The sequence below is a fragment of the Gossypium arboreum genome, chromosome 7 (assembly GCF_025698485.1).
Source record: "Gossypium arboreum isolate Shixiya-1 chromosome 7, ASM2569848v2, whole genome shotgun sequence".
NCBI classification, from domain to species: Eukaryota; Viridiplantae; Streptophyta; class Magnoliopsida; order Malvales; family Malvaceae; genus Gossypium; species Gossypium arboreum.
Window position 1 is genome coordinate 2,145,201 of NC_069076.1, and position 26,028 is coordinate 2,171,228.

The 26,028-nt window shown below is 32.4% G+C and overlaps 4 protein-coding genes across 5 annotated transcripts; 1 reads left to right on the forward strand and 3 right to left on the reverse strand.

Annotated features, from left to right (window-relative positions):
• The first annotated feature begins 3,935 nt into the window (after positions 1-3,935).
• Positions 3,936-11,780, forward strand: LOC108469855 (WAT1-related protein At5g40240-like). Of its 2 annotated transcripts, XM_017770928.2 has the most exons (7): positions 3,936-4,352; positions 4,433-4,495; positions 4,605-4,718; positions 5,001-5,268; positions 5,556-5,714; positions 11,177-11,328; positions 11,411-11,780. In XM_017770928.2, the coding sequence occupies exons 1-7, from the start codon at positions 4,165-4,167 to the stop codon at positions 11,547-11,549; spliced, it is 1,083 nt and encodes a 360-aa protein (XP_017626417.1). In that variant the 5' UTR covers positions 3,936-4,164; the 3' UTR covers positions 11,550-11,780. The 2 variants fall into 2 exon arrangements, with proteins under 2 accessions (XP_017626417.1, XP_017626435.1); XM_017770946.2 differs by lacking the exons at positions 4,433-4,495; positions 4,605-4,718.
• A 1,623-nt stretch (positions 11,781-13,403) lies between these two features.
• LOC128295215 (uncharacterized) lies at positions 13,404-14,112 on the reverse strand. The gene is made up of 2 exons (XM_053030487.1): positions 13,762-14,112; positions 13,404-13,652 (listed from the first exon to the last, which is right to left on the reverse strand). The coding sequence occupies exons 1-2, from the start codon at positions 14,063-14,065 to the stop codon at positions 13,591-13,593; spliced, it is 366 nt and encodes a 121-aa protein (XP_052886447.1). The 5' UTR covers positions 14,066-14,112; the 3' UTR covers positions 13,404-13,590.
• A 2,575-nt stretch (positions 14,113-16,687) lies between these two features.
• On the reverse strand, positions 16,688-17,333 carry LOC128295227 (uncharacterized). The gene is made up of 2 exons (XM_053030502.1): positions 16,974-17,333; positions 16,688-16,892 (listed from the first exon to the last, which is right to left on the reverse strand). The coding sequence occupies exons 1-2, from the start codon at positions 17,263-17,265 to the stop codon at positions 16,831-16,833; spliced, it is 354 nt and encodes a 117-aa protein (XP_052886462.1). The 5' UTR covers positions 17,266-17,333; the 3' UTR covers positions 16,688-16,830.
• A 6,436-nt stretch (positions 17,334-23,769) lies between these two features.
• LOC128295137 (uncharacterized) lies at positions 23,770-24,411 on the reverse strand. Its single transcript, XM_053030348.1, has 2 exons — positions 24,058-24,411; positions 23,770-23,975 (listed from the first exon to the last, which is right to left on the reverse strand). The coding sequence occupies exons 1-2, from the start codon at positions 24,347-24,349 to the stop codon at positions 23,914-23,916; spliced, it is 354 nt and encodes a 117-aa protein (XP_052886308.1). The 5' UTR covers positions 24,350-24,411; the 3' UTR covers positions 23,770-23,913.
• Between the last annotated feature and the right edge of the window lie 1,617 nt (positions 24,412-26,028).

Sequence of the window (26,028 nt, forward strand, 5' to 3'; positions counted from 1 at the left end):
TAGCCTATAAATAGGCTCTTTTACAATCCTAGAAAATACACCCATTAGAGATTAGAACTCATAACACATTTAGAGAATTTTGTGTTTACGTTTTGAGGGTTCTTCGTTTTCGAGTTTTCGGGGTTTAGTCTTAATCTCCATCTTTTGTACTCTTCGTTCTTTTGCCATTATAATAAAATTATCTTTGCCTGTGATTTTTTATCCTCTTTGGAGGAGTTTTTCCACGTTAAATTTGTGTGTTCAATTTCTCAATTTATTCCGCTATTTTTCTTGTTCGTTGCTTAATCGAGTCGAAATCCTAACAAGTGGTATCAAAGCTAGTTCAATTTTCATAGATCAGCCCGTTCAGAGATGGCAGTAACAAGATTTGAAATTGAGAAGTTCGATGGTGAGACAAATTTCAATCTGTGGCAAGTTCGGATGATGGCAATTCTAGTTCAATCCGGTTTGAAAAAGGTTGTTACTGGGAAAAAGCCTAAGAATCTAAATAAAACAGAATGGAAAGAGTTTGATGAAAAGGCTTTGTCTGCAATCCAGTTGTGCCTCACGAATACGGTATTGCAGGAGGTATTGATGGAGAAGACCTCATCTACCTTGTGGAGAAGGTTAGAAACTCTTTATGCGACTAAGTCTCTGGCTAACCGTTTAGTGTTGAAACAACGTCTATTTATGTTTCGCATGAACGAAGGTGAGTTTCTTAGAGATCACATCAGTCAATTCATTATTTTTTTAAATAATTTAAAGAATGTTGAGGTTCATATTAATGATGAAAATCAAGCTATGCTATTATTGTGCTCTTTACCTCTTTCATACAAGTCTTTCAGGGAGACCCTGATTTATAGCAGAGACAAACTCTCGTTTGAAGATGTGAAGGGTCATTTGTTGAGTACAGATAAACTCGACAATGAGCTTCATTTGGATAGCAAGACAGATAGGCAAGCTTCCGTTTTGGTAGCATCAAAGAAATGACACAAAAGGTGTCGCTATTGTAAAAAGTTAGGTCACGTCAAAGCAGATTGTTATAAACTGCGAAATAAAAGAGCTGCTGAGAGTAACGAGGAAGATGTAATTGGTGCTAATATGGCTGATGAAAACGGTGATGATTTCTTGTTAGTGTCAACGAGCGATAACTCCAAGCTCACATTCGAGTGGATCCTAGATTCGGGATGTTCTTTCCACATGTGTCCCAATAGAGAATGGTTCTCCACATACAGTTTGGTTGAAGGTGGAGTTGTGCACATGGAAAACGATTCATCTAGTAAGGTAATTGGTATTAGTACTGTTAAAATTAGGATACACGATGGGACGATTATGACACTATCAGATGTCAAGTATGTACCTGATTTACGAAAGAATCTCATCTCATTAAGTATTTTAGACTTGAAAGGATGCAGAATCAACATCAAATCGAGCGACATTAAAGTATCTCGTGGAGCTCTCGTTTTGTTATAAGGTAAAAGAACTGATAGTTTTTATATTCTGGAAGGTTCTACAATGACCGGTAAAATCGGACGTCCCTCGTCCATTACGGAGTTGAAGTCAAGTCGTTTGGAGGGGAGGCAACTTGGTCATAGGAGGGAAAAAGGTATGACCGTTTTGTTGAAGAGAGGTTCTCCTTTGGATGCAAGTTTTGAAAAGTTAGGGCACTGTGTTCGTGAAAATCAGACCCAGGTTAGTTTTGATATGACAATGTACAAGTCGAAGCCTAGAAGTCTTCCAGTTTCTAAGCATAAATTCGACTCAGTTAATTCCCTGCATAGTTCAAGATAGGCTCGTGGCGGGCTTTGACAAAGATGGCGTTGTGGAAATATGAGCCAAGGTGGAGATTTGTTAAATATGACTCCTATTTTCAGTCAAATTTGAAAAATAATCTTTCAGTTAAACTCTGTTTACTTGTTTCAATCAAACACTGATTAGTTTAGATTATTTTATTATTATTTGACCTATGAATAGGCTCTTTTACAACCTTAGAAAATACACCCATTAGAGATTAGAACTCATAACACATTTAGAGAATTTTGTGTTTACGTTTTGAGGGTTTTTCATTTTCGAGTTTTCGGGGTTTAGTCTTAATCTCCATCTTTTGTACTCTTTGTTCTTTTGCTATTATAGTAAAATTATCTTTGCCCGTGGTTTTTTATCCTCTTTGGAAGAGTTTTTCCACGTTAAATTTGTGTGTTCAATTTCTCAATTTATTTCGCTATTTTCTTGTTCGTTGCTTAATCGGGTTGAAATCCTAACAGTATTTACAAATCATATAAAAGTAATGGATTTATCAAATCTTTCAAAATAAAATTGTTATACCTTCGTATTTAACAAGAGAGGCCCAATAACTTAAAAGGTCCAATCCCACAAGTTTTAGTTCAAACAAACATATGAATAACTCGCTCTCCGCTTAAGACACTTACCATAACATCGCCCAAATGCTATTCCCCCGAGACCCACATAATCCAAGGAAGATATATCGGGAAGAACCCTTACACACACCTATCAATCTATCACATCTAGTAGATCATTTTGGGTCAAGTCCAACAATACTCTAAGTTGACACTCGCTACCGTACAATGGTGCCTAGGACCGATTAAAGGGGGAGCCCATGATTAACCTCTCATTCCCTTATAAATACCCCTAAGATAATGGGTAGGGTGAAGGAGAACATAACCTCACTCTACAAAAATTCTATCCCCTTAAACCCTATAAGCAACAACTCTCTGCACCCTTTACGGTGTGAACTACCTTCACAAACCGCTGTCATCTCTAGGTTATAACAATTGGTTGACTGTAGCTAATCAAGACAAGAAAGCCAGTTCCACCACTCAAGTTCAAACCAAACCCAACTTAAGGAGCCAAACCAAAATATTGTAGTAAAAACCTACCATCTACCATACCTACTGAAACATTTTCAAAATATTTATAATGTTTTAATAATTATAATTGAAAAGCTATAAGTAATCAAACATTATAATACTTGGTTATTAATAAAGAGTTGCCACTAGTCAAAAGTGATAAGTTATGTATCTTATTGTAAAAGTCAAGTTACTTGATTATTAACAAAGAATTATGATTATTCGAGTAGATACTATTGAATTATTATGTATATTGTTAAAAGATGTGACTATCCATTTTGATAGTTAACATGATAACTTTTATAAATAATAGATGAATTTCATTTGTAAGACATACCAAGATGTACCAAAAATTCAGAAAAAAAGTTTATCTATTCTCCTCCATCTTCCAATTTTTTAAAGTTTGTTCTATAAAGAATTGATACAGGAGTCATTATAGAATTTGATATTTTTGTTATGCTTCACTCAAAGCTAGTGGGCTAATTTCGTCAATGTAAAACGTAGACAGTCATTTTGATAGTTATGCTTTATTATATTCTCGAGGTTATTTGCTTGTTCTTCTTTTGCAGACAAAAATATAAATTAGAGGATAGAATGTTAAAGAAAGTGACATGGTTAAAAGAAATTAATGAAGACATATCGATTTACCACATATTCATATTACGCTATAAGTATGGTACTATGATGATGGCTATCAACAATATTAAAAACAGTGATTGATTTAAAAAACAAAATTGCAGCAAGAAGTGTGTTAAATTTGTGGTTGATTATTATTCCATTTCCTAAGGAGCATGATTCTTGAATTCAATTGGTGCTTGTATTTGAGACATGTCCCCATGCCATGTCACTTTTAGTGCCTCTTGACTTTCATTGGTCCACTTTAATATGAATTCCTTTTCTCTTTGAAATTGCCATTTTAGCTTAATTATATATTTAAATATATATTATAAATTTGCTTAAATATAAAATTAAGTAAAAACTGTAATTATAAAGAAAAAATGATAAAAATAAAGAGTTCAATCATAAAATTAAAGTTTTAAAATCAAGGTGGATATGAGAGGAAATTATCTAGTCCATTAAATGTTGTAGGTTATTGTATAATGCAAGTGGCTGATAAAAATAATGGTGAGGCTTGTCTTTTGGGGTGATATTAATTTTGAAACACACTACTGCTTGTAAACAAATTGCAGCTAAGTTGTTGCTTTCAAGATAGGGACAATACATATATAATACATATAAAATCAAGTTTTCCTTTGTTGAAAAACCAAACATCTCCACATATTTCTCTGCATTTGCAGGTTTTGCAATTAGCCAAAATATGGGGTTAAGTTCTTACCTATGGAATGCACTCCCTTTTATGGCAATGATTACAGTGGAATGCACAGATGTGGGTATATCAGTGATAAGTAAAGCAGCTTTGAGTAAAGGAATGAGCAACGTTGTTTCAGTTACTTATTTCAATGCTTTGGGTACTTTGATCCTTCTTCCATACTTCATCTTTTGCAGGTATTGAATCTACAGTTTAATATACTTTGATGTTTTTTTAAAGAGATTTTTATGGTTTTTGTGGTTTTTTTCCCCTGCAGAGATAAGCAAGCTCCTTTGACTTTCTCACTGCTTTGGAGATTCTTCCTCTTAGGCTTGATAGGGTTTAATTTCATATAACTATTATTATTTTTTAATTTCTTTAGGAATTTTGTTTCCTATTTTTGAGGAATAAATTTGTGACAGCTGACATATTTGTTCATTAATTTTCAGAAGCTCAGGACAGATTATATTTCTTACTGGAGTCAAATTTAGCTCCCCTACTCTCTCATCAGCTTTAGTAAACCTTATCCCCATTTTCACTTTCCTGCTTGCAGTCATATTTAGGTACCATGAACAATGTTCTAAGTTAATTTCTTCATTAAAATTCCAATATTTAGTAACTACATTACTCGGACTTGAATGTGAGACCAAACCCAGATTATTTTTCCCCCAAGATTTTCATATATACGAAGTTTTTACAGATCACATCCTCGTATCCATGTTGTATCGAATATGGGTATTTCATGAAAAAAAATGTATATGTGATATGATTTGACTTTATTAAGAATTTATTTCATTTTTATGCTTGATAAGTGTTTGATGATGGTTTGGGATTTATTTATATAGGATGGAAAAGTTAGAAATGAGAAAATCAAGCAGTCAAGCTAAATTGTTGGGTGCCATTGTAGCTGTAACAGGAGCATTCGTAGTGACTCTCTATAAGGGTCCTCCAGTTTTAATGTCTTCATCTCCTTCAGATTTTCTTCATCACCCTTTTGATTCAAAGCAATCTAAGTGGATTATTGGAGGCCTTTCAGAGCAATCTAAGTGGATTATTGGAGGCTTTCTTCTTTTATTGGTTTGCCTTTCATCTGCAACATGGAATGTTCTTCAGGTAAGTTTTTCTATGTATTTTGAGGATAATACTCGCATAGTCATGTTGGAATATGAGTTAGATACTCGCGACGTATGCTTCGACTTGAAACTGAGTGTTTGATACAAGTATGTGTCCGAAAGTTGTAGATAAAACGTTATTTTTTCTTGTATTTGGAGATAGTTATGTCTGTAAATGAAGAATCTGGATAACATATATTAACAAGGTTGTTTGTAACATGCTTGTGATCATGTATGTACATATATTATCAAGGTTGAGAAATTGACATGATTTTCATGTTTTTTCAGGCAGCCACTGTTAAGGAATATACAGATAAAATGACGATTGTCTTCTTCTTTACGTTCTTTATAGCTATCCAATCTTTGGTTTTCTCTGTAATTTTGGAAAGAAATCCAACTGCATGGAGATTGAAGTCTAATGAAGAAGTAGCTGCCATTTTATGCTCGGTAAAGCACAGACCATTAAAACCATCAATCATGTTTTTGCTGTTATTGACCCTTAAATGATGTTAATAAGTTTGTTAAGTGATAAAACAGTTTAGGAATATGACACGGACCCTCAGGAGAAATATTTAGAGAGATTGAATACTGTTTAGCGGGCCGAATCCTTTGAGAGAAGATTTAAAATGTTGGCCGCCAGAAAGCTGATCAGGCCCCCAACAATGGTGGATATGGTTCACAGGTTGTGCCGGGGTTGTCTCCTGCCACCGCCTGGATTCACGTAAGGGGAGTGTCTTGAGGAATCAGACTGTTTGTGAGCGCACGGCCACCCACTAAGGGGATGTAATTGTCTCACCCTTGGTGGGGTTTGAATCCCTAACCTATGGTATATAGTTCATCACTTAAAAGTGTGAAAAATAAAATAGAATAAAATAAATAAAAATAAAGAACACATAAATTTTACGTGGAAACCCTTTCGAAAAAAAACCACAGGCGAGAGAAGAAAATTCACTATGTCGAAAAATTTTACTCAAATACAAGAGGAATAGATCGTGTCTATTTATAAACTTGCAAAGCCATATTCTAAGAGGATTGAAACACCTTATCCTAATCAATATAAAATAGATGGAGTTTAATAAGGTTTAAAACCTTATTCTAAAATAAAATAAAAGAAGTCTAGCTCTATATGGATTTTACTTTTATTTTATTTTCTATCGTATTTTATTTAAATAAGAATTTGGGTCACTTAATTCTAACAATCTCCACCTTGACACAAATTCTCAATGAACAAGTTCTTCATCGCGAACTTTCAATAAACAAGTTCTTCACCTCTTCCAAAAAACCCTTAAGGGTTTAACTTCAACAATGAACACCAACCAAGTCTAAGCAATGCTCAAACTTGGTTATAGGAAGTGACTTAGTCATCATATCTGCAGGATTTTCATGAGTGCTAATTTTGCTCACAACAATATCACCACGGGCAATAATATCACGAACAAAATGATACCGAATATCAATGTGTTTTGTTCTCTCATGAAACATTTGATCTTTTGTAAGAAAGATGGCACTCTGTTGTCACAAAATCTTGTCTTTGATTTGAAGGTCTTCATTGAGTTCACTAAATAGTCCTTCAACCAAATAGCTTCTTTACAAGCCTCGATGAATCGCCATGTACTCGAACGGTGGTAGACAAAGCGATGTAGTTTGCAAAGTGGCTTTCCAACTAATTGCACAACCTCCGATTGTAAAGACGTAACTCATGAGAGATCTTCTTCTATCAAGGTCTCCAAAGAAAATCAAGCATCAACATACCCTATAACTCCATCTTTAGTTCTTCCAAACGTAAGCAAACATTAGTAGTGCCTCGTAAGTATCTTAAAATCCATCGAAGCGCTTTCCGGTGTTCTTTACCGTGATTCGCCATGTATCGCTAACCGCACCGATCGCATATGATAAATCGGGCGTGAACAAACCATAGCATACATGAGAGATCCTCTCGCACTAGAGTATGGAACATGTGACACGTACTCAATCTCATTATCGATTGAGGAGATAAGGCCGATGAAAGTCCGAAATGGAATCGCTAAAGGAGTACTAACGAAGCTTAGCACTCTGCATATTGAACTCGAAAGAACTTTCTCAATGTACCCTTCCGACTTAGGTACAATTTACTTGCTTTTCTATCTCGAGAATCTCCATACCAAGTATCTTCTTTCTTTGGTCCTAAATCTTTCATCTCAAATTCTTCACTTAGTTGGGCTTTAACCTTTCTTATCTCTCTTTATCTTTTCTTTGCTATCAACATGTCATCAACATAAAGAAGTAGATACACAAAAGAACCATCAACATTTTTCTTAAAGTAGACACAACTGTCAAAACTACTTCTTTTGAAATCATGAGAAGTCATAAAGGAATCAAACCTCTTATACCACTGTCTTGGTGATTGTTTCAAACCGTAAAGGGACTTTTTGACAAGCAAACATAGTCCTCTTTTTCGAGACTATAAAACCCTCGGTTGTTGCATGTAAATATCTTCCTCAAGTTCTCCATGCAAAATGCGCTTTTACATCTAACCGCTCAAGCTCCAAATCATGCATGGCCACAATACCAAGCAAAGCTCGAATCGAACTATGCTTAACAACCGGAGAGAACACATCATGAAGTCCACTCGAAATTTGATCGTAACCCTTTGCAACAAGCCTTGCTTTATATCCGGTTCTTCAACTCCAGAGTCCCTTCTTTCTTTTAAACACCCATTTACAACGAACAACCTTTTTACCTTTAGGAAGTTTTACAAGATCCCATGTTCTGCTTTTGTGGAGTGATTCCATCTCCTCTTGCATAGCAAACATCCACTTTTACGAGTCTTCACAACTAATCGCCTCGAATAATTAAATGGCTCTTGATTCGCATCTATATCTTCACCACATTTAAAGCATAAGCAACTAGATCAACCTCGGCATACTTCTTTGGAGGTTTAATTTCTCTTCTTGTCCTGTTTTTGGCGATAGAGTATTGCGGTGAAGAAGCAACTCTATTCTCAATTTTTGTACTGGCTTGAGGAGTTGATTCTGGATTAATCTGATGCTCCACCTGCTTTTGGTTTTCTTTATTGGAAGAGTCTTTAATAGATAAGTTAGGTAGCATAGCAGTTTCATCAAAAACAACATCTCTGCTAATCACAACTTTTCTATTTTCAGGACACCATAACTTATAGCCTTTTACACCACTTTATAACCAAGAAAACGCATTTAATGGATCTCGGTTCCAATTTTCCATTATCAACATGAGCATCGCAGGACACCCAAAAATCTTTAAATCGAATAATTAGCGGGATTACGGACCATACCTCTTGTGGAGTCTTTTTCTCAATGGCAGCGGATGGAGATCGGTTGATCAAAAACATGCATGAGAGGTCGCTACGCCCAAAATGACTTGGTAAGTTGGCATTTGACAACATACATCGAACCTTCTCCATGATCGCTCGTTCATTCGCTTCTGCAACGCCGCTTTCTTTGTGGAGTATGACGAATCGTCAAGTGTCTCATGATCCTTCCGACTTGCACAATCTATTAAACTCATCGAGCGTAACTCTAAGCCATTGTGCATGCGGAGGTATTTTATCTGCTTTTCCGTCTGCTTTTCAATCATAATTTTCCAAGACTTAAATGTGGAAAACACATCGCTTTTACCTTCGGAAGAACGCCCAAACTTTTCGGAAAAATCATCAATAAAGGTTAGCATATAATTAGCTCCACCTCTCGAAGGCACTCTGGGCGACCCCCACGATCGAATGGATATACTCCAACGTTTCCTTCGTGTTATGGATTCCTCTAGTGAATCGAACTCTCTTTTGCTTCCCAAAACACAGGTGCTCACGAAATTCATTTTGCAAATTCCTTGCCCATTAAGAAGTCCTCTTTGCTTAATTACGCCATGCCATTCTCACTCATATGCCCTAGGCGCATATGCCAAAGTTTAGTAATATCATCATCGACAAGGAAGAGGAAGCGCAATTGCATCACCATATGATAGAGACCACCTCAAAACATATAACTTGGCAATCTTTCTTTGCCCTTTCATCACAACAAGGACCCTTTGAAATCTTTAAAACCCCACTTTCACCGTGTATCTGTACCCTTTTGAATCAAGAGTACTCAACGAAATTAAATTTCTTTTCAATTCGGAACATGCCGCACGTCACTAAGTGTTCGACAACTCCATCAAACATCTTAACTTTAATTGTTCCAACACTGCGATTTTACATGAAGCATTATTTCCCATCAAAACAACACCTTCGAATCTTTGTTTCATAAGTTGTAAACCAATCCCGATTGGGACTCATGTGGAAGGTGCAGACTGAATCAAGTATCCACTCTCGCTTACTTTAGAATCATTGATGAAGCAACTAGAAGTTCACCATCATTGTAGTCTTCTACAACATCGGCTTCACCGGAATTTTCTTTGTTTTCCTTTTGATTCGCACCTCCCTTTTAATCTTATTTTGTAGCTTATAGCACTCAGATTTAATGTGCCCTTTCTTCTTGCGAAGTTGCAAGTTTTACCTCTGTTTGAAGATTTCGATCTACCCTTAGATTTACCACGAGGATTCCGTTCTGTGTTCTACCACGATCATCATCAACATTCCGGTCTTGTCTCCCACGAACAATGAGACCTCTCCCGAGAGTTGGGTTTAACCACAAGATGCTTCATCTTATCATACGAGGTTAAAGAATCATAAACCTCATCAACTGTGAGAGACTCGCGGCTATATAAAATCGTGTCTCTAAAGGTTGAATAAGACGGGCAACGAACAAAGTAGAATCAACCCTAGATCTTCCTTATCATCTTGAACCTCCATGGCCTCCAAGTTTGAGAGAATTTCTTTAAACATCATTAAGTGTTCGTGTACGACGCACCTTCCTCCAAACGATGAGCATAAAGACGCCGCTTCATATGCAACTTGCTTGTTAGAGTTTTCGACATACATATTTGTTCTAGCCTCTTCCATAATGCGTGGCGGTTTTCTCTTTCATCACATCCTGCAAAATTTCGTTGGACAAATGCGATGTAATTGTGTTAATGCCTTTCGATCCTTACGCTTCTTCTCTTCATCTGTTAATGTCGAAGGCATCTTATCTATCCTAGCAGGGCATCCTCTAGATCCATCTGTGCAAGAACGCTTGCATCTTAATTTGCCACAACGCAAATCTGTGTTGCGGTCCAACAATGAATTTCATACTTCAAAGACGCCATTACCGTGATCGAGATGAATAACCCTAAGCTCGATACCAAAATTTGTGAAAAATAAAATAGAATAAAATAAATAAAATAAAGAACACATAAATTTTACGTGAAACCCTTTCGGAAAAAAACCACAGGCGAGGAGAAGAAAATTCACTATGTCGAAAAATTTTTACTCAAATACAAGAGGAATAGATCGTGTCTATTTATAGGCTTGCAAAGCCATATTCTAGTAGGATTGAAACACCTTATCCTAATCAATATAAAATAGATGGAGTTTAATAAGGTTTAAAACCTTATTCTAAAATAAAATAAAAGAAGTCTAGCTCTATATGGATTTTACTTTTATTTTATTTTCTATCGTATTTTATTTAAATAAGAATTTGGGTCACTTAATTCTAACAAAAAGAGATATGGTACTACTTGAGTGTGCCCACGTGTGGCCTGATTCCTCGAGGCACTTCCCTCTGTGAAACCGGTTGCTCATGGCAAGCTGGCTCTCGGAAAAAGTGGGAGACAAAACCCACACACGACCCGGTAATAATACTGACCGTTGTTGGAGATTTAATCATATTCAGTGGATGACATTTCAAAGGCTTCCCCAGAAGTCAGCCCCTCTCAACTAATATAATCATATCAAATACATATCTTCTCCAAAACTAACGTTCAAATTCAAGTAACATAGTTTCACAAATGTTATTTAGAACCAACATTTTGTTTTGCAGGCACTATTTGGAAGTTTGTACAGGATTTCAATTCATACATGGTGCTTAGAAAAGAAGGGACCTGTGTATGTTTCCATGTTCAAGCCCTTAGGGATTGCTGTTGCAGTCGCCCTCACTGTCATATTTCTTGGCGAGTCTCTTTTTCTTGGCAGGTATCTCATACTCTGGTTCAACTCCATCTATCTTATTTGAATTCGGGTGTGATATGTTGAAAAATGAGTTGTTTGAATGCAGTGTGATTGGATCAACAATCATTTTAGTGGGATTCTACACAGTGATATGGGGACAAGCCAATGAAAAGAACATGTTGGAAAATGAAGTTTGTGGCTTGGAATCATCCCACCAAAAGACCCCTCTTATTCGCAATAGCTGAATTATATCAACAAAACAAATAATGCTTACATTTCACTCCTCTTCTCCCTTTATGTTTTGTAGGCAATAGTGTTGTTTCCAAGTCCGGGTTGGTGTCGGTGTCGCACATAACTTTTTTATTTTTAAATTTTTTGGAAGTTAGTATTTGTATATTCGTACCTAAATATATATGATATTGTAAATAAATGTCAATTTTATATATATATATATTGAATTTGGATTAAAATAGAAATTATATTGTGATTAATAAAGTTGACAGAGATTAATTTTTCTATTCATTTTGAGATGATTTGACAAATAATGTAAATAAATTTATTTTTTCGTGAATTTTATTAAATTTAAAATGTAAAAATATATATATTAGAGAAAGGTAGGGTGAGTAGTATAATTTTTCATATAGATTAACATATAAAGTAACTTAGAACTCTTAAGCCTTCACGAAGTTTAATTACACTGTTCTAATATATTATCTATAAGCTTGAACAGGGTCCAAGTGAAAGCTTAGGGTAAAACCAGTATTAGATTACATATTTGTACTTAGATTTTTTACATGGAGTTTGTTGAATCAAACAAACAGGATATGGGTGAATGGGTTGATTTAAAAACCGATGATTCATTCAGCAAAGCTACTATTGAACAACACTTGAACCAATTCAAGTCAATTATAAGGCAATATGGTGCAGAGTTTGAAGCCAAATTACAAGAATTCGACTTGATTCCGAATCCAGATATTCAAAAGTTATTAAGAGTACGCTTCTGTTGAAGGTGATCGAAAACAAGCTTAAACAGGTCGAGATCGGAGATGATAGCGAACAAGTTTCGATCACCAAGTTGGAAGATGGTGATGTTGTTGAGCCAATGGAACCTGAATCAATCGACAAGTATATCAAAGTGAATAACAACGAAAGAACTGGAATTGATGAAAACGGAACTTAAGCACCAAGGAAAACCGCGATCAGATTGCAAAACGGCCTCGTCTATCGATCTTCCCGGACAGGCTTGTGCTGAACAAGGTCAGGATGAGGAACAAGAACTACTAATTATTTTCCTAGATCAATCAAGTCTTTCAGATATAAGCGAGATGTGGCCTTATGATGAACAAGCAATGGTGCAGTCTCATTCCGAACAACTTCCACTGTTTCTTTTCCTAGATCCGACAAGTCCTTCAATGTGATCGTACGCAGCCTCATTCCCAACCAGGTTCCTGGACTTTATCATCGATGCAGCATCGTTCTGAGCAGCCTTGCAGTGCCACCCAAATCCTAATAGCAACCCTCTCGGAGGATTTTTAATATATGATCATATCATCTTAAGTTAACTTTTAGTTGCTCTGTTTATCCAATTTAGAAAATTTTAGGACTCTTTTAGTAATTGTTTATTATGGTATGGATTTTATTTTTAGTTTTCATTTTCTGAAACTTCGTAAGTATTTGTTAGTTAGTAGAAAAATAATTGAATATTTGAAGCAATAATTAAAATTAAAATTAAAATTTGAAAAATTCTTTTGAATATGATAGCAAGGATTTGAACTCATAAGGTTATATAATGACATATATATAATTATAAGGTAATTGGTATATATATGTGGTCAAAGTGAGAGATTGTTGGAAAATATTGACATCACATTTATAATAAGAGTAATTAAAAGTAATATAATTTAGTTAAAATTTATTGGATTTTAGTTATTAAATAAAGTATGGGTCAAATATGTATATAATAATAACCAATTTCTATTTAATGATGGGCTGATTAGAAGTTAGACTTAACGTGTAAAAGTTATATATTAATGTTATGATCTACAAATTATACTAATGTAACTTTTCTAATATTTCATCTTTAGAAAAGAGAGAGCAGCTACTTTCTAATGGTTTTTACGCTTCCTCATTTAATTTTGTTCTTAATTTATTCTTGATAATTTTACATGATAAATCCGGATTTATTAAACTTTATTTTAAATTTATTTTTACGGTTCTTACATTTAAATCCTAAAACGAGGAGTAGAGAGTAAAAAAACATTGTTAGTTACAAGAGCTCCAGTCCTGTTAGTTGTTATTATTGCAAGTCTTGTAGCAAGAACTGATAATGCTACCAACTTTTCCAGCATCTGCAGCATCAAAACAAATGAAACCCCACTAAAAATGTTATATGGAGCAAACAATGGAATATTTCTTAGATAAAGATTTTATTGTATTTATATGAACTAAAAAATATACCAGTGGGATTGTAAGCTTTGATTATGGAGTTTGCACATCCAGTGGTATAATCGAAGGCAAGAAGTGGGGAATGTTCGCATCCTATCATGCAAAGAGCCATGCAAGCTGCAAAGCGTGAAGTACTGGTTTCAGGACGACAATTAAGTTCACACTCTACAATACATGAGTATAACCTTCCTTTTACATCACCATCAATATTTGATTCTTCAACCGCTCGCACTTGAGTTGCTAGCAGAGCCATAACCATCAACACCATGAAGCTTATCGCCATTATTTTCTCTGCAGCCATGACTACAAAGCACATTACTGTTTCTTGTTTATTTTTGCGTATGATGTTTCCTTATGTTTTCTTGTGTGAAGTGAAGGGTTGAATAAAATCTGTAATTATAGGGTTGAGCTGATAAAGCACTTTGTTTTTTCATAGGAAAAGAGTGTTTTGAAAGGCAGGATAATCTAAATAAAGCAATATTAAAAAATACTATATACTAGTATAACCTAAAAAAAGCAACGTTCAACATAATTTTCTTTCACATATTTTGTCTTAATAAAGCACTAAAATATCATTTATTTCTTAAAATGATTATAAAATATAGAAAAAAACCTTCTTTCCATTCTAAGTAGTGCATTAATGTTGGTATCTATTATTTTGATTCAAATTTAAAAATAAAAGATAATTTAATTCTTTATTAAGAAAATACAATAATGAGCAAAAATGAAGAAGAATATAATAGTGTCCAACATATCGATGGTGATCATTCAATGACAAAGTTCAAAATGTGCAAGGACTTAAATTTTGATTTGGTACCTAATTCAGGGCAATATCATAACTAACTAGGGAAATTTTGGAAAAACATCGAGTTATCCTTTGAGATCTTGTTATCTACTTACTTATAAGAGATATATTAAATTTGATTTTTGTTTGTTTATATTCTCTCGAGAGGATTCATGGTCTATTTGAATGATTTGATTGTCTGTACCATGAATCTTTTCAAAAAACATAAAATTTAATCGTTATTGAGGAATTTTTTGACAATTACAAAATTGTCAATAAACCCCAAGCTAAGTATATGCCAATGAGAATATATTACACACCTAAATCTATTCGACCCCACAATGTCAAGGAGTTTTTAATAGCTTCCATAATTTAGATTCACCACTCCTATGTTTGTGGTGCCTCGTTCATAGAATGATTTTATTCATCGGTTAACTCAATAGAAATCTTTATTTAAGCCCAATCTACCCTCACACCACTTGCACCTAATTATTATAATCATTCTCCCAAAACCCCACAATACAATAAAAAAAACTCCACAAAGAATGCCTAAGAAAAATGTGCCAAAATACTTAGTACAAGATAGTGAAATACTCAATAAGAGAACACTCCAAAAGAAAACCCCTGTTGTTCCTGTATGGTAACCTTTAAATAAGCTTTGTACAATTTTATTCGAAGTCGAACTATGATAGGTATGTAACATTCAACAAATTCAATCTCACTTGAAGTAAATCTTGATCAGCTTCTTGGAAAATAAGTCTCTTATTTGAAATAAATCTGATCAACAATTTATCCGTTAAAATATCAATAATCAGTCAAAGTAAAGCTTATAAGTCAGTCAAAATAAGTCTCTAATTCAATTCAAGCGGTCGTAGTTTAATTATTTCCTCATGTCATATTAATTCTAAGACAAATATAAATTATAGATAGTTGTATAACCCAAATAAAGCAGTATTCAACATAGTTTCTTTTTACATATTTTTTCTTCATAAAGCATTAAAATATCATTTATTTCTTAAATTGAATATAAAATATAAATACTAATATAATAAAAAAATTCAAATCAAACAATACTATCAACAAAATAAAATTACAGCTTTCGTACCAACATTACGATTACACTAATATAGTATTTGAATCCTCGTGTTTCTTTAAGTTCACTCTTTAATTGAGGAGAAATTTAGAAAAATGTTGTATAGACGTAAAATGGAAATGTAACATTAATCAATGGATCCAATTTAGAAAAAAAATGTATTAAGAAAAACTAAAATAATCAATTTATTTAGAATATAATAATTTCTATTGATATTAAGAAATAAATATTGATAAGGGATTGTTTGTAATACATAATGTGTTATTAGGAAAAGGATCCACATTCTTTTCATCCTAAGTAAAGCATTAATATTGGTATCTATTATATTGATTCGAATATAAATTTAAAAAAATTAAAATTGTGTCAAGAAACATTATAATAATGAGCAAAACAAGAAGAATATTATATTTGTGTAAAATATAACCCATGTCAAATGTTTCGATGGTGATAAATGCAGTTATGACGAAGTTAAAAATGTGTATGGGTTGGAGTGGCTCCTCCTAGGACTAAAACTTTTGTTGGTATCTAATTCGGAGAAATATCATAATTATGGAAATTCTGACAAACCATGAATTTATTGGTTGGAATCTTCCTATCCACTTGCTTATAGGAGAGTTATCAAATCTAATTTTAATTTATTGATCTTCTCGAGTGCAGCATCATGGTCAATTTAAAAGATTTTAATTATTAATACCATAAGTATTTTCAAATAGCATAAAATTTTCTCTTTTTTAACGATTTTTTTTTAAATTTAAAAAACTACCTATAAACCCCAATCCTAAACTAAGAAGGGGATATTACACACTTTAGTCCACTCAAACTCCCAATGTCAAGGAGTTTATAATAGCTTCAATGATTTATACTAGCGTAAAAAATGAGTAAATTTTCATTTTCCCTCGAATAACCTTAAACTTAATTTTTTTTTCTTCAATCACTCAATAATTTTATTGTTCAAATTATTTAGCTTTAGCCAAGTTAAGAAAAATGATTAAAAGAAAACTAAGAGATACAATTAATCCCAAAATATATGCCACAAGATATGAAACAAATATACTAAAAGCTTAAAATGAAAATATTTTTTTATTCAAATTGCTTGATAGTTACAAAAGCAAAATAGTAATACTTAATATATATTTTTAACCATTTAAATCCTAAAATGAGCCGAGAGTAAATAACATTAATAAACACAAGATCTCCAGGCCTACTAATTGTTATTCTTGCAAGTCTCGTAGCAAGAACCGACGATGCTATCTATTTTTCTTGCCTCTGCAATAAAAAAACAATTGAAAAGCCATTAAAATGTTATATTGGAGATTTTATTGTATTTATACAAAATAATATATATACCAGTGGGGTCGTCGGTTTTGATTATGGAAGTTGAACAGTCAGTGGTACAATTGAAGATGGCAGGTGGGGGATTAAGTTTGCATGCTATTATGCAAAGAGCCGTGCAAATTACAATACGTCGAGGATTGATTTGAGGAAGGCATTTAAGTGCACACTCTTTAGCACAGGAGCCTATCCCTTCTTTTACACCACGCTCGACATCTAAATTTTCACTAGCTCGCACTTCATTTACTACCATAGCCATCATCATCAACACCATCAAGTTTATTGCCATCATTTTCTTCGCAACCATGACCACAACACACAATATTGTCTCTAGTTTATTTTTACTTGTGTTTTTTTTCGTTATATTTTATTGTGCAAAGTGAAGGTTAAATAAAATCCATATTTATAGGGTTGAATTGATCAGGGACTTTGTACTTTATAGTAAAAGAGCGCTTTTGAAGGCAAATTAATCTGGGAATATTATGATTTCTTTTGCATTTGTATATCTTATCTTTTAGAATCAGTTTGATCATGAATTTTTTTATCCAAAAAACAATACTGATTCACCAATAATCAACAAATTAAATTACTTACTTCTTACATACATTAATCTTTCATGTCCTTTTCAAGCAATCGTAGTTTAGTTATTTCCTCATGTCATATTAATTCTAAGACAAATATAAATTATAGATAGTTGTATAGCCCAAATAAAGCAGTATTCAGCAAAGTTTCTTTTACATTTTTTCTTAATAAAGCATTAAAATATCATTTATTTCTTAATTTGAATATAAAATATAAATACCAATAAAATCTAAAAATTTCAAATTAAACAATACTATTGACAAAATAAAATTATAGCTTTCGTACCAACATTCGTATTATATATATTTCAATCTTCCTATAATTTATTAGGAAGAATATGATTATATTAATGTAGTATTTGAATCCTCATGTTTCTTGAGGTTTACTCTCAATTTGAGGAGAAATTCAAAAAAAAAATATTGTATAGACTTAAAATGTATCCAATTTCGAAAAAAATATATTGAGAAAAACTAAAATAATCAATTTATTTAGAATATAATAATTTCTATTAATATTAAGAAATAAATATTGAGAAAGCTTTATTTGTTATAATGTAATGTGTTATTAGGAAAAAATTCAAATTATTTTCATACTAAGTAAAGCATTAATATTGGTATCTATCATATTGATTCGAATATAAATTTAAAAGATAATTTAATGTCGTATTAAGAAACAATATAATAATGAACAAAACGAGAAGAATATTATGTTTGTGTAAAATATAAATCCATGTCAAATGTTTTGATGGTGATAAATGTAATTACATTGAATGACAAAGTTAAAAATGAGCATCGGTTGGAGTGACTCCTCCTAGGACTAAAACTTTTGTTGATACCTAATCTGGAGAAATATCATAACTATGGAAATTCTGGCAAAATATGGATTTATCTATTGGAATCTTTTTATCCAGTTGCTTATAGGAGAGTTATCAAATCTAATTTTCGTTAATATAAGTATTTTCAAAGAACATAAAGTTTACTCTTTTTTAACGATTTTTTTTTTTAAATTTAGAAAACTACCTATAAACCCCAATCCTAAATTAACTATATACTCAGAAAGGAGATATTACATACCTTACTCCACTCGAACTCCAAACGTTGAGGAGTCTGTAATAGCTTCTAATCTATATATCAATATTATAAAATTTGCTTTATAAGGATATAAATTTTAATTCATTTGGTCCTTTCGATATGTCTATTATATGAGTAGTTGAAGGTTTATGGTATCATACTATTAACTCTATATAAAAGAAATATTCTTTATTAAGTCTATATAAAAGAAATATTCTTTCTTATTTTGGATAAAAATTTAATAAATAAGAATAGTATTATATTATTTTTCCGTAAATATAAAAATATTTTTGTTTAGTGACTAAAATAATTAAGAAATAAATTGATAAAAAATTTAATGAGTAAACATGTAAGCACAATGGAACAACAACGCAACCTAAAACAAAATGGCCAAAAAATATAAATGCACACAAATAACAAGAAACAAAATTAAGCTAAAACTTTTATTTTGATATTGTTAACTATAAAAATAGGCAAAAGCATTTTTATGTTTTTAGATGAATAACTTATGTAAAATTCTATTTACAATTTTTTAGTTGGCATGTTAACATGTTCTACCATTTTCTTAGTATAAAATAGTCACAGCCTAAAATTGGGCTTAGTAGTTTTGAGGGCAATTTAGGGATTTTAGCTCAAAAAGTTTGAAGCATGGTAAACCAAAAATGTCTTCATCTATGGCTTTTTGATAGTTAAACCAATTTTTGAATTAATGTAGAAAAGATCTTCAATTTTGAAAAGAGGATTGTTTTGTAAAATGGGGTTAGCTTAAGAGTAGTTTTAAATTAAATGCACCAAGTTTTAAATCAGCCTAATTCTTCCCCCTTTTCACCCTATTTTGACGATTAAAATAAGAAGAGCGCTCCTCACCTATTTGTGTCACCCATTGAAATCATCATATACTCTTCACCTATTTTGATCTTCCAAACTCTAATTCTTTTGATTTCTATCAAATCCCAAACATGAAATCCCTCCCAAATTCAAAGTGAAACACCAAAGACACTATTAATTTTGTTATCGTTCAAACTTGTGGGTTTTCCGAATTTTCAACCAAACTTTCTTATACCCCTATCTTAGGAGTAGCTTAAACCCCTACTCTAAGTTCCGAATGTAAGCTTTCTTATACCCCTCGTTTAATTTGCAAAATATGTAGTTGTGTGTTGTGGATTGAGAATTAATATGGAATAATGTGACATGTGATATATGTTTATGATTGTAACGCCCCAAAATTTGAATATCTAACTTATTAAATTCTATCATATTTACATATCTATATCTGACTTATTAAATTCTATCATATTTACATATCTACTTCAGTGGTTAAGGGCTTTGGTGGTGTGTAAGAGGTCATGGGTTTAAAATTTTCTTTTGGGAAAATTCAATTATTTTTGTTTCTATCCCTATCTTGGTCTTTGTAACTTAAATTTTATTTTCGTTAAATTTGTGTTAGAATGAGCTTGCTGGTTCAATGGTAAGGCATTAGCTTCCTCTCAGGTCATGTGTTTGAATCCTTATCTGAGCGAAAATCTGATATGTTATCAGAATATGGAGTTACTTTAGAATTGGTTTTTATATATATATTTTTTATTTTTATCTTATTTTATTTCCTTTTCCCAAATCCCCCTTAATCCCTTGTTTCCCACTTTTTCCTATTTTTCCCCCTTCATTATTTTATGTTTCTTCCGGTAAAAAAATTGTAAAATCTAATCCTCTATTTTTCTCCCTTTCTTTAATCTTCGTCCTCTAATCATTCGGTTTTGGATTGCTACTTATTTGATTCTATCTTATTTCTTCTTTTGGCTTGGTTGGCTTCAATCTTGGTAGGTGAGGGTTCTTTGTTCTTTCTCTATTTTCTTGTTGAGAGTGTTCTTTTGGTTTAAGGGTTTTGGAGTTGCAAAGTTGTGTTGTTAAATCTGTGTTATATGTTAGCTAATTAATCTGATATGTTTTAAGGGAAGATCGAGAGCAGTTGGGTGTTCCTCCAGCAACCTGAGTTTCATGTAGTTGTTGTTCCTCTAACGGTAAGCATACGAATGTGCTTTTGGTAGTGATAAATGAGTTGGTTATGTTCGATTCTTGATTAATTTTGTGTTTCATTACTAGTATTGATCGTCTTAAATTCGTATTTAGGTTTCGGGAGTTTCATGTTTGCATCCACATCAAAATCGAACCAGGTGTGTAACAAAAAACCCAAAAATCAGCGAATAGCGAAAGCTAAAAATTAGTATTATCGACGTCACATGGTCGTGTGCTAGGCCGTGTGGGCCACATAGGCATGTGTGAGACCGTGTGTTAGGCTGTGTGGGCCCAAAATTTTGAATTTTTTCCTAGGGTCGTAAACATCATTTGGATTGATCGTAGGCCTTTTGTAGGGTCGGTATGTTATAGAATAAGCTGTAAGACACAAATTTTAACCATTTGTTAATGTAAACTTAAATAAAAATACCATATTTGAAATGATATAAGATAAGTAAAATCTGTAATATGTTGTGTACAAATTGAAAATTATTATGTATGACTTGTTATCTAATAAGCATGACTTAAGTTGGATATTGAGCATGTATGCCATATACATATCTAGCATTTTATATTTTTGTATGTGCATTTGGAATGGGATTTGTGTATATAGAGGAAGTGTGGGCAGTATAATAACTAGTCGTATTTGGTAGCTCAGCCACACATATATCTATAAACAGCGATAAATCGTTTAATGATCCAGCAGCTAAACTACAAATATTCTAAAAAGTGTCATACCGGCACGAAGTGGTGTGTAGGGTTGGATGGGTATTTAATACTCCATATGGTGTGTAGCGGATGAGGGTAAGATTGTAAATTTGCATTTGATTATGTTTCTGTATGTGATATATGTTTTGTATTTGCTCTGTTAAGAGTTTTGTCTGAATGTAATCTGTGGTATTGATTTAATAAGTTACACACAAAGTTTTGAAAACTCACTCTCTGTTGTTCTGTCACTTTCAGGTAACCCTCAGACTTAGGCGGATCGGTGTGACAGGAGCTCGATTATAATATTTTAGTATATTTGATTTATTTAAATTTGGAATTAAGGTGTTTTGCAAATTTTGGACTGTTTGGACACTTGAGACTATTTTGGTTTTGGACTTAATATCTTTTTTTGCTCAAAATTGATTAACTGTTTTTATTGATGACACTCGGTTTTCCTGCAAAGCAATGGATTTTTAAGCAACAAAAAATGCTTCCAAAATTCATCGTGCTAAATATTTCCACTGCTAACTTAGACATTTTGGAAAATGTAAACATGCAATAGTTTCACAAATCAAATAAGAAAGAGATGCTTTCAAACAACCATATTTTAATGTATCAAAAGCTAACAATGATGTCTTTACAAAAACATTAAATTCTGGGTTTTCAATTGATTTATGGTGACATCTCCAGATTTTTCCATAATGTCTAGGCCGAATTTAGGGTGTTACAGTAATGGATATTGTGAATGTGTTAATTGTGGGTATGTTATACAAACCAATTGGCAGTGATAATGTTGTGCTTATAATGTGGATGTGCAGTAAAAGAGTGCAAAAAATGGTAAGTAAAAATGTATGAATAATTGTAGATATTTTGCCCTTATAATCTTTGGGATCGTTAGATACAGTTGGCATGCTATAGGATTTGTGAGTACTCACCCCTTTGTGTTGTATTTTTGGGGAGTTAAGGCCGGGGACAGTTTTAGAGAGATAAGGAAATGTGAGCTCAGCTCCATTCATTGGGATATGTTGGTGTGTTGGAGAATGTTAGTTAAATGCTATGCTTTTAGGATATGTTTGACTTATCGAGTCAATGGTTTGTTGGAGATCCAAGTATCCAATGTGTGGTGGTTGAGTTCATTTCTATATTTCATAATCTCAAGTGCCAGTTCATCATTAAATGAAATATTATGATATGTGATGTATGCATAAATATGTGTTTAATAAGCTAGATGAGTTGGTAAATATTACATGAATATTTAGTATGTCATCATAGTAAATTGTATATGTAATTGTGCTTTGGTCATTTCCATTTAATGTGTGAATTCATGTTTATTTTTGTGGTTGTTTTGATCATTCACTGAGCTTGTTTAATCTCATCTACTCTTTTTAAACATTTGCAAATAGTTAGCGCTGTAGTATGAGCGATGCAAAAATACCAAAGAAGTGATCCAAGTTAAACTTAGTAATTGAATAGGTGATTTTATAGCTATTTTTTTGGATTGTGGGAATAAGGCGGAGTGGTAGATTTGTTGGTTGATTATTGCCATGATGGTTTAGATGATTGCTTGATTTTATTACTCATAAAATTTATGGATGTTAGATATTAGTTCATTGGTATGCTTAGCTTAAATTATTGATGACGCATTGAACTGTAAATATGGACGTGTTGTTGATGAATATTGAGGTTTTATAAACTTGTTGAAGTGGTATATGTCTGATTGAATTAAATGCCTTATTTTGGTTTTTTTTTTGTTTTATGTAGAGGTATCGATAATCGGGTATTTAATCTCGATACCTCCATATTATTTCATATGTGCAGGAAGTTAGTAACTCATTTTGGTATCGATACCAATTCTCGAGTATCAATACTCGGGGGAAAAATATAGATATTTTTTGAATTGTATCGATAAATTGCTAGGTTTTAAATTTTGCTAAGAAACAGGATACCAAGAAGGAACCGATTTCTAAACGGTATCAATACCCATTATGAGAAATATCGATACTAGCGAGTGAGTATCGATACCTATGTGATTCATCTGGAAATTTTCATTAAGTGTTATTTAAGCATGTTTCTAACTTGTTATAAGGTCGTTTAATCTATGTTTAATAATTTTAACCTAATCAAGGTATTTTAGACTTAAACCTCCTGTAATTGTTTGATTCTGATGATGTTCGTATGCCGATAAGACACAGAGTAATGTGTGATGATGTGATGTTGGTGTTGCGTCCTGTTATTCAGGCTTGGCGACTGAGCCGGGTATAGGCTGTTACATTTTCTGGAATAACCTTAAACTTATTTTTTTATTCAATTACTCAACAATTTTATTGTTCAATTTATTTAGCTTTAACCGAGTTAAGAAAAATGATTAAGAGAAAATTAAGAGATACAGTTAATTCCAAAATACATGCTGTAAGATATGAAACAAATATACTAAGAGCTTAAAATGAAAATATTTTTTATTCAAATTGATTGCTAGTTACAAAAGCAAAACAGTAATCCTTAATATGCTTTTTTAACCATTTAAATCCTAAAATGAGTCGAGAGTAAAAATAACATTGTTGAATATAGGAGCTCCGAGCCTACTAATTATTATTCTTGCAAGTCTCGTAGCAAGAATCGACAATGTTTTCTATCTTTCTTGCGTCTGCAATACAAAAACAATTGAAAATCCATTAAAATGTTATATTGAGAGATGTTATTGTATTTATAAAAAATAATATATATACCAGTAGGGTTGTAGGTTTTGATTATGGAGTTTGCACAGCCAGTGGTACAATCGAAGATGGCAGGTGGGGGATTAAGTTTGCATGCTATTATGCAAAGAGCCGTGCAAATTACAATACTTCGAGGATTGATTTGAGGAAGGCATTTAAGTGCACACTCTTTAGCACAGGAGCCTATCCCTTCTTTTACACCATGCTCAACATCTAAATTTTCAATAGCTCGCACTTCATTTACTAGCATAGCCATTATCATCAACACCATCAAGCTTATCGCCATGATCTTCTTTGCACCCATGACTACAACACACAATATTGTATCTGATTTATTTTTACGAGTGTTATTTTCGTTATATTTTATTGTGCAAAGTGAAGGGTTGAATAAAATCCATATTTATAGGGTTGAGTTGATCAAGGGCTTTGTTCTTTTTATAGGAAAAGAGTGCTTTTAAAGGCAAGTTAATCCAGGAATATTATGATTTCTCTTACTTTTGTATATCCTATCTTTTAGAATCAATTTGATGGTGAAATTTTTTATCCAATTTCTTTTGCGAACAACAATATTGATTCACCAATAATCAACAAATTAAATTACTTATTACATACATTAATCTTTCATGTCCTTTTCAAGCGGTCGTAGCTTAGTTATTTCTTCATGTCATATTAATTTTAAGAAAAATATAAATTATAGATAGTTGTATAACCCAAATGAAGTAGTATTCAACATAGTTTCTTTTTACATATTTTTTCTTAATAAAGCATTAAAATATAATTTATTTCTTAAATTGAATATAAAATATAAATACCAATATATCCTAAAAAATTCAAATTAAACAATCTATCAACAAAATAAAATTACAGCTTTCGTACCAACATGAATTCATATTAAATTGTTAGATTTATTTCAATTTTTCCTATAATTTATTAGGAAGAATACGATTACACTAATATAGTATTTGAATCCTCGTATTTTTAACTTCACTCTTTATTCGAAAAGAAATTCAAAAAATATTGTATAGACTTTGAATGGAAATGTAACATTAATGAATGGATCCAATTTAGAAAAATTTGTATTAAGAAAACTAAAATAATCAATTTATTTAGAATATAATAATTTCTATTAATATTAAGAAATAAATATTGGTAATGCATTATTTGTTATACATAATGTGTTATTAGGAAGAAATCCACATTCTTTTCATTCTAAGGAAAGCATTAATATTGGTATCTATCATATTAATTCGAATATAAATTTAAAAGATAATTTATTGTTGTATTAAGAAACAATATAATAATGACCAAAACAAGAAGAATATTATATTTGTCGTAAAATATAACCCCATGTCAAAAGTTTCGAGGGTGATAAATGCAATTACATTAAATGACGAAGTTAAAATTGTGTATAGTTTGGAATGGTCAAATGTAAGACCCCAAATCCAGCGTAGACGTTGTAAGCAGGCAAATTCGTCCAGGTTCACATCAAGACCAAATAAAGAAACAAAAAAACCAAAACAGTCCATTAAATGTCCAATTACATAACAAAACCCAAAAAAATAACTAACCCAATTACAAATCCCTAACCTAAAACCCTGATGGCCCAATAGGCCCAATGCCTAAACCAAATCTCAGCCAGGGCAAACCCTAGCCTAATGCTTGCGCCGCAACCAGACAACGCCAGACGCTCCAAATATTCAAAGAACTACGCCCACATCCTCAGACGCCAAAGACAAACCCAGTACTCACGCCACGTACACCTATACTTGCAAAAAGGACGAACACACAACAAAACAAAGAACAAATATTATATTTTTTTATCTATTTTTTTCTTTCTTTCTTTTCGACTATAAAGCCAAGATTTTTAATCTTTGTAAGGGGTTAAGAAATATAGACACACTACGCATACGAAACGATAAAATAGAAAAAAGCAAAGAAAGGTGATTTCCGTTTTGAGTTTCTGGATCTATTGCGTTTTTTCTC